This window comes from Emys orbicularis, chromosome 8 (genome assembly GCF_028017835.1).
Source record: "Emys orbicularis isolate rEmyOrb1 chromosome 8, rEmyOrb1.hap1, whole genome shotgun sequence".
Lineage (NCBI taxonomy): Eukaryota > Metazoa > Chordata > Testudines > Emydidae > Emys > Emys orbicularis.
In genome coordinates this window covers 43,858,637-43,875,214 of record NC_088690.1, presented here as the reverse complement: position 1 = coordinate 43,875,214, position 16,578 = coordinate 43,858,637, and the positions used below count along the sequence as shown (strand labels likewise).

Below are 16,578 nucleotides of genomic sequence, written 5' to 3'. Positions count from 1 at the left end.
CTTTGAAAAAATATTTTTAAAAATTCTGTAAAATGATGGCTTATTGTTAATGTGTCAGACATAAGTGCTACTGTTGCTCCTATAAATTAATGAGTTAATTCTGAGTGCCTGGTTGGATATTGTTGTTCTAGTCAGAATATATTCATCGAACAGACAAATTAGAAATGAGAAAGATCTGCTTATCTTGTGTATTGCGTTGAATTTTTTTTTTTTTTTTTTTTTTTTTTTAAAAACAAACAGTATGCCAGAACACACTATCATTCAGCCACAACTTGAAGATTCTTCAGGGAATCTAACTAGGACAAGAGGTGATGAGGTGAGACTTTTTTAAAGGGTATTTATATTATCCTTACAGGACACAGCCTTTGAATCTGACTATATAATATCTTAATAATATTAGATGTTAAGAGCAATAGTATTTGTAATGAGTTTCTAATACATGCCAAGTTTCAAAATGAAGAAAATGCAGATGAGGGTTAAGACTAAATGGGGGTGCGAGGGGGCTGGATGCAGCAAAATTTCAGGCTCCCCTCATATCCACCCTAAAACAATTCCTACTCCATGAAAATCTACTCAGACTGCAACTTGCTCTTTTAAGTCCTTACCATCAGTGCTCTCCTATGCTGGCCCCCAAAATACTGCTTATGGGACTTTGTCTATTACCTTCCTAAAGTAATATTTGGAGTATTCTGAATGGAGTCAGGCAGCACATAACTATCTTCCTTACAAAATGGAGGGTTTGGTATACTGTGGGGGACACATACCATGATGATAAATGTATCAAATGACCAGATATTAATTCTTTGCATACTCTGATTCTAAGAAGGGAACTAGACCATTTTCTTTCTCTGTTATAAGAGGGCTTTGTGGAGTAGCCCATTTCTCACCCCACTCCCATCCACCCACTTACCGTCCAAAAAACCTCTTGCATAGTAGTAGGGATCTTCAAGGCTTCTGCCTCTTTTCTGGCTTGTAGGAGAAAGGGAAGGGACAATGCTAGGTGGCTCCAAAATGCTTGTTGGCCCAAGAACAATCAGAGGGAGTAGAGCACTGACCACATCATACAGTACTGAGGCAAATACACCCATGAAAGGAGCTGCTGTTGCCACACTGAGTGAGACATTTTTGCAGGTGGTTGTTCATGTCAGTTCCAATCGGGGGGGGATGTGCGCGCACACGGCAGCCAAAAGATTTTTCCCTTAGCAGTATCTGTCAGGTTGGTCTGGGCACCCCCCTGGAGTGGCATCTTCATGGCGCTCAATATAGGGCCCTACTGACCCACCACCCCCTCAGTTCCTTCTTACCGTCAGTGACGGTTAGCTGGAACTTCCCCTTGCTCTTCCCCTTGCTTTTGTCATGACAAGTGCATTTGGCAGTCTGTATATAGTTATTCATTAGTTTTTGTAGTTAGTGTTAAGTAGTTAGTTGGTACTTAAGGTTAGTTCTTAAGTTTCCTTTGGGGGGGTTTTCCCTCCAGTGCTATCCAGGCGCTGGGGCATGCCACGGTCTCCAGGCTTCAAAGCCTGTGAAGTCTGTGGCAAGTGTATGCCCAGAAGCGATCCTTAGACTTTGTGTGTGAAGTATTTGTGGGAGAGCCTTCAAAAGGATCGCTGTAGGCTCTGCAGGGGGTTTTGCCCCAGGTCATTAAAAGATAGGGATGAGTGCCTGAAGATCCTACTAATGGAAGTGACACTCTGTCCCCAGTCCAACCCCGGGTCGGTGGACCCTGCACCGAATACCTCCTCCTCGGTACCTCAGCTACCAAGGCCCCTCCCAAAGAATCGGGAGGCAAAATGACTCGACCTTTTCAGGAGAAAAGTCTACTGCACTAGCGGCTTGCAGCTCGGCATTTCTAATCAGCAGGCCATTGTCAGCAGGTACTGCTATAATACATGCAGGGAAATGGCGAAATTTGCAGAGCTGCTGCCGCAGGACTCCCACACCGAGTTTTCGGCCCTGGTGGAGGAGGGCAAGCTCATTTCCCGAGCTCCACTGTGGGCCACACTGGACAGAGCTGATGTGGCTATTCGGGTTATGGCTACGGGATAGCCATGAGAAGGGGTTCCTGGCTACAGGTCTTGGGCCTGCCATACGAAGTCCAGCAGACTATTCAGGACCTCCCCTTTGAGGGTTTGGCTCTCTTCTCCGAAAAGACGGATAAAAGGCTACATAGCCTAAAGGACTTGAGAGCCACCCTCAAGTCGCTGGGCCTCCACACTCACACCACGCAGCGGAAGCACTTCAGGCCGCAACCTCCTCTGTGGTTTTTTTTTTTCAACAGAACCGTCAAGATGATTCCCCGAGGAGGAATAGGAGCGGCAGAAAGAGACCGCATCCATCCTCAAGCCAGGGCTCTGGCCAATCCAAGCCACCTTCGGGCCAGAAACAGGCCTTTTGAAGGTGTGCATGAGGACGGTGCACCAGTGAACGAACTGGATCCAACCCGCCTTACATTCTCGTCCCGACTATCCCCTTTCTACCCTGGTTGGTCCTGTTTCACATTGGGCTGTTGGGTGCGCCACATGGTAGAAAGGGAATACTCCCTCCAATTCTCGGCCCTCCCACCTTTCTAACCCCCTTCCCCGTCCCTCTTCAGGGACCCTTCTCATGAGCAACTCCTATCGATGGGAGCAGTGGAAGAGGCTCCTCAGGAGCTGAAGAGCAAGGGCTTCTATTCCCGGTATTTCCTAATACCGAAAGCCAAAGACAGGCTCAGGCCCATCCTAGACCTGCAAGAGCTCAACAAGTTCATGAAGAAACTCAACTTCTGCATGATCTCCTTCGCATCCATCATCCCTTCCTTGCATGCAAGACTTCTGAGCCCACTTGACCGGGAGAAGTGTATCAGTTATTACAGACAACACCACGGTGATGTTTTATATCAACAAATGGGGGTGCATGCTCCTCTCCCCTGTTTCAGGAAGCCCTCAGGCTGTGGGACCTTTTTGTGTAGAACATTCAATACACCTACAAGCATCGTACCTCCCTGGAGTGCAGAACGAGTTGGCGGACTATCTCAGCAGGTCCTTCCACGGCCATGAGTGGTCCCTATGCCCGGATGTCACAAACTACATCTTCCAATGGTGGGATTTTCCCCAAATAGACCTCTTTGCTATGCAATGCAACAGGAAGTGCCAGCGGTTTTGCTTCTTCCTGAATCACAGCCTGGGCTCCATCGCAGATGCGTTCCTCCTCCCATGGGGAGGCCATCTCCTATACGCGCTTCCACCTATCCCTCTTATTCACAAGGTGCTCCTCAAGATTCGGAGGGAACAAGCTTCAGTGATATTGATAGCTCCAGCCTGGCCCCACCAATATTGATACACATTGCTCCTGGAAATGTCCATGGAAGCCCCAGTCACCTTGCCGCTCTTCCCAGACTTAACTCAGGATTACATCCATCTCCAGCACCCGAACCTCGAGTCGTTGCACCTCACAGCATGGAAGCTCTCCTGTTCGGACCCGGTCAAAAAAGTCCTCCTTGGCAGTAGGAAACCCTCCACCAGGGCTACCTACCTAGCCAAATGGAAGAGGTTTTCGATTTGGTCGGTGCAACGCTGTCCATCTCTGACGCTTGTGTCTATAGTCCAGTATAAGGGGTATCTTCTCCAGCTTAAGCAGCAGGGACTGTCCATGTCATCAATAAGGGTTGGCTGCCATCTCTGCCTTCCATCCAGGCGCAGAGGGCCGGTCAGTCTTTGCCAACCCTATGGTCAGCCATTTCCTGAAAGGTCTTGACAGGCTATATCTGCACGTCCAACAACCGGTCCCGACCTCAATCTGATCCTTTCCAAATTGATGGGTCCACCCTTCGAACCGCTGGTGACTTGTTCCCTGCTCTACCTCTAGTACAAGGTGGCATTTCTGGTAGCGATAACCTCAGCCAAGAGGGTGTCTGAACTCAAGGCCCTAACAACAGAGCCCCCTTACACCGTGTTCTATAAGGACAGGGTTCAGCTCAGGCCACATCCAGCTTTCCTCCCGAAGGTTGTCTCCCAATTTCACATCAACCAGGACATCTTCCTCCTAGTGTTCTATCCTAAGCTCCACGCAAGCGGCAGAGAGCAGAGGCTTCACTCGATGGACATCTGCAGAGCGCTAGCCTTTTACATTGAAAGAACGAAACCTCATTCTGGAAGTCCATTCAACTGTTTGTGGCTGTGGCAGACAGGATGAAAGGTCTTCCAGTCTCCTCTCAACAAATTTTGTCATGGATCACGTCCTGCATCCGTGATTGCTATAACCTGGCAGAGGTGTCTGGTCCACACCCCACCCTTGCTCACAGTGCACTCCACCAGGGCGCAGGCTTCTTCAAAGGCCTTCCAGGCACATGTTCCCACCCAGGAAATATGCAGAGCGGCGACGTGGTCCTCAATACATACTTTCACATCACATTATGCTAGCACCCAGCAGGCCAGAGACGACGCGGCCTTTGGTGGAGCAGTGCTCCAGTCAGCGGACATCTGAACTCCAACCCCGCCTCTGGAATTTAGGCATGGGAATCACCTGATTGGAATTGACATGAACAAGCACTCGAAGAAGAAAAAATGGTTACTCACCTTCTCGTAACTGTTGTTCTTCAAGATGTGTTGTTTATGCCCATTCCAATACCCACCCAACTACCCCTCTGTCGGAACAGCCGGCAAGAAGGAACTGAGGGGGTGGCGGGTCGTTAGGGCTCTATAGTGAGCGCCATAAAGACACCACTCCAGGGGGTGCCCAGACCAACCTGACGGATGCTGCTAGGGGAAAAAATCTTCCAGCTGCCGTGCACACGCATACGCCTACACCTGATTGGAATGGACATGAACAACGCATCTTGGAGAACAACAGTTACGAGAAGGTGAGTAACCGTTTTTTCAAAAACATCTGCTTTACCACACACATTCAAAACAGTAGAGAAATGGTGTTGGAGATTCCTGATAGCATATAGGAGGATATATAATGGAAGTCATTACCATTATAAACATTAAGGTCCAAATTTTCCAGTGTCCACTAATTTTAATGGCCAAACTTGGTCTTTGATGGAAAAATTAATCTTAAAGGTGCTCACATTTACCAGTGACTTAAGAGGTACAGCCCCATATTATGAATTACAGGAGTCGCTTGACCTGGTTCCATTATAAGCACAACTTTGAATCCCTTCTAACTTTCTGAAAATTTTTGTACTTAATGTCATTTCAAAGAGGGGTTTTGGTTGGAAGGTTATTTTGGAGGAGGCGTTTGGGGATTTGGTTTTTGATTTTATTTTTAATTTAAAGTAAGTTGTGAAAGCAGGTTGAGTTACAGGACTCTTCAAAATGTAACTTGTAATTTTTTGTGATTAATTTTTAATTTTCATAAAGAAATAAAAATACAAAAAGTAAACTATTTGCGGCTTGTATATGCTACCAAATACTGCATAATTTATAACTTTTAAAAGTTTTGTCCATCTGCTACTCAAGAGTCTTGAAGTCTTTCTGTTTAGTTCTCATTTTCCTATATATTTAAATCAGAAAATAAATTGGTAAAAGTATTCTGGAGAGAATATTGTATGCTTGTAACATGTAACATTATACTGTAATAACTTTTACTGTGTATTTTAGTTTCTTCTTAGTCTAGTACAAATAGCACCAGAGGTTGTGAAATGTCACTTCACCTGTTCAGAATTATGTGGCTTTCCCTTAACCCCCGAGTCTTCCATCTTAATTGGCTATTTAACAGCTGTATGTAAAATATTAAGCTGAATTTTAAAAAACTACAATAATTGGATGGCTTTGAGGAAGGAAAGAGAAGCATTTTATTGGTTCCTAATTTGGAAGTAGAAGAAATAGGAACAAGCTCTTGCAAAGAAGAACACTTAATATTTTAACAACTAAAATATTAAAAGTTTTTCAAGTTCTTTGCTCAGAAAAATGTGAGGTCATGCTATCTTTGTTTTAATTTGGTTTTATGTAAGCATTCTTGTAGGTCTTTTAGAAGAACCTTTGAAAAACTCTTCCTTACATGATTTTATTAAGCTCAAGATGCTATGATATCTTTACTCTCCGTATCACAAACAGTCAAGGGCTGGTCCTCCCAGTCTTTCCCCTATAAGGTTTACATTTGAATACATTATTTTTTTTTAATGGGGATGGATTTTAACTTCTCTCAGCCTTGAACATGTGTGTAAGCGATTAAAAATGTAGTTATGTTTGTGAACCTATTGTGACTGTCACACTTTTACACAACAGGATGATAAATCAAAAAAGCAATTCATTTGTATTAATACTCTAGAAGATACACAAGCTGTCAGAGCTGTGGCTTTTCATCCGAGTGGGAGTTTGTATGCTGTTGGCTCAAATTCTAAAACTTTGAGGGTGTGTGCCTATCCAGAAGTAATTAACCCAAGGTAAGAAGGAAAATAAATGAACATACAGTCCTACCATAATCATTTCTGTTCCACTACCTATCACTGGATATCCAGAGCTGTCTGTAGATATTTCAAGTCTGTTCTTGTCTTTGACCCCTTTCATTTTGTTAGTTGATTAACCTGTCAACAATGAACTGTTACAATGTTGCTTTGAGAACATAGTAACTACCAAGACAGAATAAAAAGACCAGCTGCAGTATTTTTGTGTTTGTGACTAGTTTGACTAGTTCTTTCCCCTACTGCCAAGCTGTTTTGACATCAGTACTACAACTTTTCTTTTTGGTAGTAATCTTCCCCTAGAGTCTTGGACACACTGGCATTGTAAAAGAAACTTTTGTGTCTTAGAATATACATTTCAGGAACAGAAAAAGATGTTATGGCAGAATACTTCTGACCTATTCCACTTTTGTCTTAATTCCACCTTCCTGAATTTTCATGTCCATTATTTCCTTCTTTCTTCAGAAATAAACTCTTGGTCTCAAACTCACTTTCTAGTCATTGCTTCAATTCCATTACTTTTTCAAAAGTTGGAGAGTTTTCAGAAAAATTACTCTAAAATGGCATTCTTATTGTGTGTATCTGCTCCTGATGAGTCTGGGACATCGTCCTGGTTTGGCTAAAAAGCTTGCTTTAACCTCTAATGTCCTTGCCTAATAAGAGTGGTATGCATTCTGTTTTCCCTCAAAGGTAATAAACAAAGGAGCCAGTGACATTCTTATTCCAAAATGTTTGATGTTGATGTATGAAGCAGAAAGAACATGGTTTGGGGAGATGTGGAGTGTGTTCTGGGTCCTCCTCTCCCACTCCCCCCACCCCTGGCTCACTTATTGGTTTGGCTTGTTATGCTGGAAATTAGAAAAATCTGTTGTTGTTTATTTATAAACAGATTATCCCTCTAGCTTTTAACACCCTAGTTAGTGTGTGTAGTTTGATTTGGTGAACTTGATGTGACTATTGACTTGATAAGATAGAAAATTACAGCACAGCAAGAAACTAAAGGGAATGTTCTGAGCTTTCCACACCTCTTCCTGAGGTCTGTCTGTACATCTCCTTACCCACTGTCTTGTCAGGCTGTAAACATGGTGAAAGATTGTTCATATTCTTAATCTTGAGAAATATCTATTGCCTCTAATGAAATTCTAAAATGGCCCATTAAAAGTTAAGATTTGCTTTCTCACTTTTAAAAAGCCCTAGTACACCTGGTACTCTGTCTAGTTTAAGTGCATTTAGCCTTTTGATAATTGTTTGTTTATGTTATGCAGTTCCTCGTCTGTCGTCCCTCGAAAACTGATACCTGACCTAGGCAGATCTTCACTTTCTTCCTCTGTAAAGATGGCAACAGAGTAACTAGTAACTTTATTTCCTTTTATGAGCTGTCTTCTATAACTTTAAAGTGGCCAGATTATTTGCTTTCCCTGTTGCATATCTATTTAAAATCCTTTGAGAACTTGTCATTTTTTGTGCTTTTTTCCCTTTTATCATTCTTCAGTCATCCTCATTTTCCAGTTTCTGTGGCAAATTTTTTAAATGGCCTATTAGCAGTCAAAGATACTTAGTTTCTGTTGCCCTGTTAGCTTCTTGCCTTTATTAGAATGAGCTTTTATTCTCGATGCTGAATTGCATTTTAAATACTTTGTAGCTTCCCACTAATTTCCTACAAGCATTTTATTTACTCATGTCTAAATAACCCATAGAAATAATCGGAGAAAGGGAATTAGGAATTTCCCAATAGCCAGATGTAAGTAAAGGCTGATTTAGGACGTTAAGAAATAATGCCAGGAAGGTTATGACTATAATGTATAATTGAATGAGTTTTGAGAGAGTGCATTAGAGAGGAGCAAAACTAGCTGTGCTTTTTCCACAGACTGCCTCATTCAGTCTCCTTTCTTGTTAATTGGTGAAATGTTCTTAGTGTCATATTGCTCCTCTTCCTTACTTTTTAATGTCCAATACATGGAGGTAGAGTGGTATGTTAGTCTGAGTAGGTCTTTGAGGTGACCTAAGAAAACCAAGGCTTGCTTCCTTCCTAGGCCTCTGCAAACACTTACATAAATGCTTAACTTTAAGTACGAAAGTAGTCCATTGAAGTCAAGCACATGCATAAAGTGTTGGATACAAAAAGAAATATTTCTCTCTGGTTTTCACTTGTTTTGGACTCTGAAAATAAGGTATTTGGGGTTTTTTTGTTGTTGGGTTTTGAGGTTTTTTTTTTTTTTTAAGACAATGCCTTTTTAATAATAGCTAAGTGTTATCTGTGTCAAACCAAGTACCTCTGGCAGACATTTCTGAATTTTGTTTCAAGATTGCTGGGTTTTTTCCCCCCATCAAGAACACGCATAACTTAATTAGTGTGTGTTGTAGAAATCTGTTTCAGGTCACACTTGGAATGTTTCTGTAGTGAAATATTGGAGAACAAGGAGGAGCTTTCTTTGTGGTTTCTGTTATCCTAATATTCTACCCTAGTTGCCTTCCAGCATTAAAACTAACACTTTTTTAAAGCAAAAATTTAAATTGCCACCCACACTTGTCCATTTTCATTGCCCTTTCGAGCACTTGCTTATGCTTGCAAGGAATCAGACCACGATAAGTGTGGTATGGAAGATGTTTGCATAATGCATGGAAGCTAAAATTTGTTTGGGGAACATAGTTCCTGTGTGGCAGCAAAACACTATACTTTCACATTTAGTTTAACTTTTATTGCCTACCATTAGAAAACTGAAAAATAAGTAGAAATTAACTTGCTTGCCTACTTTGGATTTTTTATTACATTAAATAATACAATTGATTTACATTTTAGATTACATATTCTGTATTTACATATAAAAGAAATACTTACCTCTTTTTTTTTTCCCCCCAGTGCTTATAACACTCCTAAACAACCAGATATTCGTTTCAAAAGGAACAAACATCACAAAGGGTCAATCTACTGTGTGGCATGGAGTCCTTGTGGACAGTTGTTGGCTACTGGTTCTAATGATAAATATGTTAAAGTACTACCTTTTAATGCAGAAACTTGTAATGCAACAGGTAGGGTGTATCTATATACTGCTATAACATGTTATCATTTATTTGGGATGGTCATGTTAGTGACAAATGGCAAAGCAACGTGAGTTATATCTGTCATTATGGCAACGAAGTGTATTAGGCTGTGTCTACACTGCCTCTTTCAGCACTAAAACTTTAGTCGTTCAGGGGTGTGAAAAAAACACACCCCTAAGTGACAAAAGTTTTAGCGCTGAAAAGCGCCAGTATAGACAGTGCTCCCGGCGATAAAGCTACCATCCCTCGTTCAGGGTGGTTTTTTGGGGTTTTGTTTGTTTGTTTGTTTGTTTTATCATCGCCGGGAGAGCTCTCACCCCAGCGATAAAGCATGTCTACACAGCCCATGTCACAGCGCTGCCACGCTGTAACATGGGCAGTATAGACATACCCTTAGCTTATCATACTTACTCCTGAACCAATGGTAGGTTAGAACAGTGGTCTCCAAAATGGGGTGCGTGCTCCCCGGGGGGTGCATAAGAGGATCCTTGGGGGTGCGCGGCAGGAGGAGCGCTTTTTTTTTTTTTTTTTTTTTTGCTTCGGCAGTTCGGGCGGGAGTCCGAGCGGCCCTTTTTTTTTTTTTTTTTTTTGGCTTCGGCGCGGCAGGGGGTGCGTACTCAAAAAATTTTTACTGATAGTGGTGCACGATCAAAAAAGTTTGGAGACCACTGGGTTAGAATGCTGCCAAACCTGGGCTCCAGATCAGAAACTTTGAGTACCTGATTTGTACTTACTCATGTTTTGGGGGGAAGGAAAATCCTGCTTAGAAGTTTGAAATGCTAGAAGATACTCAGCAGCGACAGATTAATGACTAATATGCAGATGAGATCAAAGAGAGTTTATTCTGAGGTGCCTGGCATACTTTTTTGGTTTCTTTAAGAAAAATATTAATAAATAAGCAGAATCTGACAGACGGTTTTGGTCAGGAATTTCAAGATAATTAGCCTATTTTTAACTTTGATAAATATATTCCAGGATAATCCAGTCACAGAAGTACAGATAATCTTATGGAACTTGGTCTTTCAGCACATGCATAAATATGCTTCTTATTTTGATGTCACTGGTTTAATATTAACAATATTATTTCAGTTAGATAACTGTGGGATTTTTTTGTTAACTGAAATAAAATACCATGAACAAACATATTGAAGTCTAGCTCTAGAATTGAGAATCAACTATTGGTTGAACATCAAGGGTATGTCTACACAGCAAAGAAAAACCGATGGCCTGTGCCAGCTGACTCTGATTCAAGAGGCTCGGGCTGCAGGGCTATTGCATTGCTCTGTAGACTTCCAGGCTCGAGCCCTAGGACCCTGCGAGGTGGGAGGGTCCCAGAGCTCGGACACAGCCCAAGCCCAGAAGTCTACACAGCAATGGATATAGCCCTGCAGCCGACCTGCGAGCCCAAGTCAGCTGGCACAGGCCAGGCACAGGTTTTTCTTTGCTGTGTAGACATACCCTTGATGTTCAACCAATAGTTGATTCTTAATTCTAGAGCTAGACTTCAATATGTTTGTTCATGGTATTTTATTTCAGTTAAGATGTGAACCTCTCACAGAGGGATTAACTAATACTGAAGAAACAGAAAGTTAATAGATTTCTGTGTATCAGAGTATGTCAGTTTGCCCGTTAAGTGTGAAATTTTATCCTATGTTTATGAAGTTATATTCTCCACCTTGAAATTGTTACATGTATCAAACTCAAGCTTTTTAATTAATACTAATGCACTGTTACAATAACTGCTTAAATGATTACATAATTAATTTATACTAAACAAAGTATATCTCACTCTGTTCTTGGTTTATTTTAAATTTTTTCAGGACCAGACTTGGAGTTCAGTATGCATGATGGGACAATTAGAGATCTTGCTTTTATGGAAGGCCCAGAAAGTGGTGGCGCTATTTTAATTAGCGCTGGAGCAGGAGACTGTAATATTTACACAACAGACTGCCAGCGAGGTCAAGGCCTGCATGCTCTGAGTGGCCATACTGGTATGTTTATAAAAATGCAACAGTAACAATCTGTTCTATGCACTGGTAACAACAGTGACCAAATCATGCTCTTCTTATGGACTGTACCTCTGTCCTATCAACAGTGAGCTCAGGAGAGATTTTATTTCATTAATCTAGACCGTTACATATGTTAAGCCCTTTGTCTCCCTGCAAATGCTAGGGAAGATGTAGAGCAGGGTGTTGCCATTGTACTGGTGGTACTTCTTCAGTCCATGCCACATTGCAACCTTTCCCAAGAGATGCATATATGTGGAGTAACAGATAATAAATTGAGACCTACAGAAATCTGCTAACAAAGGCTCTCTGAAGAGAGCAAGTTGATTACCTCCAACCCTCTGATCTATCCAAGACTACTACTTTCTTCAAACCAAAATATAACATTTAATCTACTAATTGTATGCTGATGATGATCCTACTTAATGTGTAAGTGCATATTCAGAACAATAATATGCAGAGAATTCAGTAGTGATCTTTAAAGAATGAGTAATACTAGTAAAGTAAAACATGTTCTTATCTACAGGTCATATTTTAGCACTTTATACATGGAGTGGGTGGATGATTGCATCTGGTTCCCAAGACAAGACTGTAAGATTCTGGGATCTTAGAGTACCGAGTTGTGTTCGTGTAGTCGGAACAACATTTCATGGAACTGGTAACACTATTGCTCTTTTCGCACCGAATAAAAAACTTCTTGCACAATTACATATTTTAAAGATTGTTCTTGTCATTGGTTTGTTGAGAACAGGGATCTTGCATTGTAAAATGAAGACTTCTGGCTTGTTCAAAACAATCCCCAGTTACTCATTTTAAAAAAACAACAAAAACTTGGTATATCCATTCAAAAGCTGGTTAGTTCTTTGCTTTGTGACCTTTTGATGTTAATAGCTATTTATATAGCACCATAAGCTTACATGATGCTCTAAAACAGAGAAAATGTACAACCTTACCCAAAAAAATCAACACTTTAGACTGACAAACTGCCTTACAAAGAATGACACTCTTTGTAACAGTGATTTTTTTTTTATTGATAACAAATGTAAACATGGTGGCTATAAGGAATATTAGGCTGTTAAAAACATCAACCTTGGAGTTAAATATGGCTGTTGGAATTTGGCAAATCTGCTGTTGTGTAAACGACATAGGACACTACCTAGCAAGTGATGTCCTCATATAGTTAATGAAACACTTCCAAACTGATGCAGCTCAAGTCAGAAAATAAAAACATGTTTTCTCAAACTCCAAAATGCAAATGCACAAAGGATGGTGTTTGTCTAAACTACAGATGTACAGTATTCTACACAAGAAGTATTTTGAAAAAAGTGAGTCAGGTACAGAACTTGTTTTCAAAACAATCTCTTTATTGCCAATATATTTATAAATCCATTATTCTGCTATGGATTCTAACTATGCAGAAAATTAAAAGCCCGCCAACATTCTTGGATATTCCCTTTTTCTGTGATGAAACATTGAACAGATACTCCTAATCTCTTTCCACTGTTAAACACAATTCTCTGATGCAGCTTTAACTGTGACTTTGCTACCACTCCATGATTAGAAATCAGCATATGCTACAAGGCAAACTATAAAATGGGGGCAATACGACATAAGACTTGTCTTTTAATATAGACCAAATGAGTTGAAAGTACATTTAACTTGGCTAGATATGTTCTTTACCTTTTTAATATTAACGGTTCTGCAAACATCTCTCAAACCTTTCTATATTCAAAAGAATGCAGAACATATCCATAAGTCTATATTAGTTTATGGATGGCATTTTCTTCTTATAGGTAGTGCTGTGGCATCTGTTGCAGTTGATCCTAGTGGTCGCCTACTAGCTACAGGGCAAGAAGACTCCAGTTGCATGTTGTATGATATTCGAGGCGGACGAATGGTACAGAGCTATCATCCTCATTCCAGTGATGTTCGTTCTGTTCGCTTCTCTCCTGGGGCTCACTACTTGCTCACAGGATCTTATGATATGAAAATAAAGGTGACAGACTTGCAAGGTAATTCATCTGATGTGAAGTGTATTAAGCAAAACTGAGCAGTGAAGTGTGTTTTGTTAATATCAGAGGTTGTAAGAAAGTTTGGATCAAAAGAGATTCATTTCTGAAAATGTAGAAATCTGAAATCTATTAAGGCTATAAAGTGAAATTTAAAAGGTTTAGAATACACATGACTATGGTTCTTGTCAGCTCACAACAGATTGCTCTTATTACAGTCAAGATTATAGTCTGACATATAAATATGATTAAGGAATATAATTGCAGTATGGGAAACAACTTGCAGCTGTTTAATGACTGGACTTCTGCTTTGAGGTGGTGTGCAGAAAACTCAAACCCACAAAGAAAAATGTATGCTTGGCTTACCTTTTCTGGGGGAGGGAGGGATTAGTCAAAAGGAAGAAATTGAACAAGTCCTCCAATCAACCTGATTTTTATGGACCATTAATTTGTATTTAAACTTTAGTTTATGAATACCAGTGTTGCAAACAGTTGTATGGTACCTAACACAATGGAGTCCCAACCTGGTTGGCCTCTAGGCACTGTTACAGTATAAATGTTAAATAATTCTTTATAGCAGTCAGTTATATTGATTATAGAATTTGAAAGGAAGACTGTCATGGGCCTTCCAAAATAGACTTTTTCCCCTTTAATGTGAATGAAAGGGTTTGTGTGCATTCTTCCTGTAACAATATTCTTTAGGTACTTTTAAGTTATCATCTAATGAAGTAACTTGTTATTTAGCAAGTGAAATAGATATGTAGAGTTTATTCAAGAACATTATTTTAAGTGTTCACAAAACAAGTAATTATTTCTATTCCTCTCTCCTAGGGGACCTTACTAAGCAACTTCCTATTATGGTGGTAGGGGAACATAAGGACAAAGTGATTCAGTGTAGGTGGCATACGCAAGATCTATCCTTCTTGTCATCTTCTGCAGACAGAACTGTAACACTTTGGACCTACAATGGTTAGAGTGCAACTAAGGCAACGTATGCAGATAAAGCACAGAGAAATAAGACTACTGGACTGTAAAAATAATAATTTAGGGATTCAAAGAGCAGCATCTGACCAGGAGAGTGTCTTAGCAAGAAGAGGCACTTGTCACAGATTTTTCTGATTGCTAGGAGGTCTTGGTGTGTTAGTATTATTTTGCAGTGCTTTCAGTCTTCCATGTGAACTCTTGCTGCTGTGACCTATTGTAGTCTTGTTGCCAAAGTCTGTTGGAAGAGCTCTTATGTTGTCAGTGTGCACTCAAAGTAAGATTAATGATGTGTTTACAGTTTAGTATTAATTGCATTCCTTGGTCTTTGCCTCAATGACAATTTTATATAGAAACTTAAACCGAATTACACTTTTAAACAACTCAGTAACTAGTTCCACATAAATGTAGAAGATAAAAATTTACTTCTGCTGTTTCACACTTCTATTGTATGCATCACTTGTCAACCAGAGGTCAGACTTTTTTTTTCCTTTTCCACACTTTCAACATTTTTTTTTTTTTAGTACGTATAATTGTAAAATTTTAAAGGTGACTAGGCAGTAACTGCTTCTTGATGATAGTCCACTATATAGTGTGTTTTGCTTTTCACCTAAACTGGGGGAAATGTTGCTGTTTTTACTACATGATATTGTTTTCAACAGGCTGATGTTGAAAACAAAAAGTAAAATGTTGGGTTTGCTCCAGAAACCATGTAATGTTTCATTCTGAATGCAACAGAATACCTCTGTGTATAATGTACTGTAGAAAAGAGTGTGGATTGGCAGCAGTTATCACAGTGAGCTAAATGGCTAGCTGTTCTCTCAAAGAAAAATGGTACCATTAACACTTATAGACAACAGCATGGCTTAAAATGCTGTCTGCATGATAATTTTAAAAATTAAATCATTTAACTTCCCAGTCTAGAAGCATTTTTGGATTTTTCTTTCTTGCACTGTTTATGTAATGCAGAATTGCAGTTTTATTTCTATGAAACTTTAGATTCTAATGTTTAAGTATTGTTATATTTTCATATTGTACAGTTCCTTTTAAATTAAAACCTTAAATTTTAGGTTATTTATTTATTTGAAATGCAGTTATTTGGTTTTAATAATTAAATTATCGGTTCACTGTAGCAAGCATTTTTTAACTAATTGTATAAAAGTGAAAAGATTATTATGGAAATGTATCTCTGCTATAATCTCAATAAAGACCTCTGACACCTGAAAGCACAACTACTACTTATTTCACTATCTCTTAGTCTGGTCTCTTTTATACTACTTTTATAAATCTCCACGTTTCAACTCTAGGTTTACATGTTATTAAAAGATGATGAAGTCTTTATACCGTCCATATCCTCTTTAGTAGCTGATTTAGCAGAGCTACTGTATTATAGAAGCCTGTTCTTGTTCTACATATAGACCCCCAATGCAATTTTGAAGTTAAGTCTGAGTTTTAGTTCTTCTGTCCTGTCTTGTTTCCATACATATAGCTGGTTGATGATCTATGGTCTCAGTCACACAATATTGTTACACACTGATTGCATGTTAATTCTATTGCAGGGAAATTGCTAGATCTTATTCAAAATTTGAGCATCTTATTTCAACTGAATTCCTGACTAGCACAAAAATTCGGTTTCTCTTCCATTTTTCATTTCTGTGTCCTAATCACTGCTTCCCTGTTGTGATTTGTGTTAACATGCAGCTATACAAATTCTGATTTTTAACACTTGAGAGATTCCAAGGTTATCCTCTGTGTGCTCTTCAGACCACCTAACCATGCATCTGAGAATACCCAAACAACATATTGGGGAAATTTCCCCCCAAAATGGTGTCTTGTCCGCAGCTGCACACAGCACTTTTAAACCACTGAGTGTGAGGAAAATCATTTGGAATACACCCATCAAAGAGGTAGAAAATGTGAGGAGATCCTCAGCTGGTAAATTGCCATAGCTCCATCTATCCTGTAGGTGTGCTACCCCTCCCTTTGATATGAGGACTGTGTGTTGCTTTTTGGTGAGGCCTTATTCACAGCTCCATTATCATTTGGAAAATGTAACTTGATATTATTTGTTTTGCTTTATTGACTCTTCTGATCAGCTTTATTCTTACCACTTTAAGAGTTTAGTGCTGTTTCTCACCAGTCAGCAAGAGTC

At 39.9% G+C, this 16,578-nt stretch overlaps 1 protein-coding gene across 1 annotated transcript in view; it reads left to right on the top strand.

Moving 5' to 3' along the window:
- WDR47 (WD repeat domain 47) overlaps window positions 1-14,419 on the top strand; it is a 40,778-nt gene extending 26,359 nt beyond the window's left edge. Inside the window, exons 9-15 of the mRNA XM_065409631.1 lie at window positions 241-316; window positions 6,213-6,370; window positions 9,249-9,418; window positions 11,251-11,421; window positions 11,963-12,094; window positions 13,230-13,448; window positions 14,277-14,419. Of these exons, the coding sequence (XP_065265703.1) occupies window positions 241-316; window positions 6,213-6,370; window positions 9,249-9,418; window positions 11,251-11,421; window positions 11,963-12,094; window positions 13,230-13,448; window positions 14,277-14,419 (1,069 nt within the window). The remainder of the gene's footprint in view (window positions 1-240; window positions 317-6,212; window positions 6,371-9,248; window positions 9,419-11,250; window positions 11,422-11,962; window positions 12,095-13,229; window positions 13,449-14,276) is intronic.
- Window positions 14,420-16,578: the final 2,159 nt, after the last annotated feature.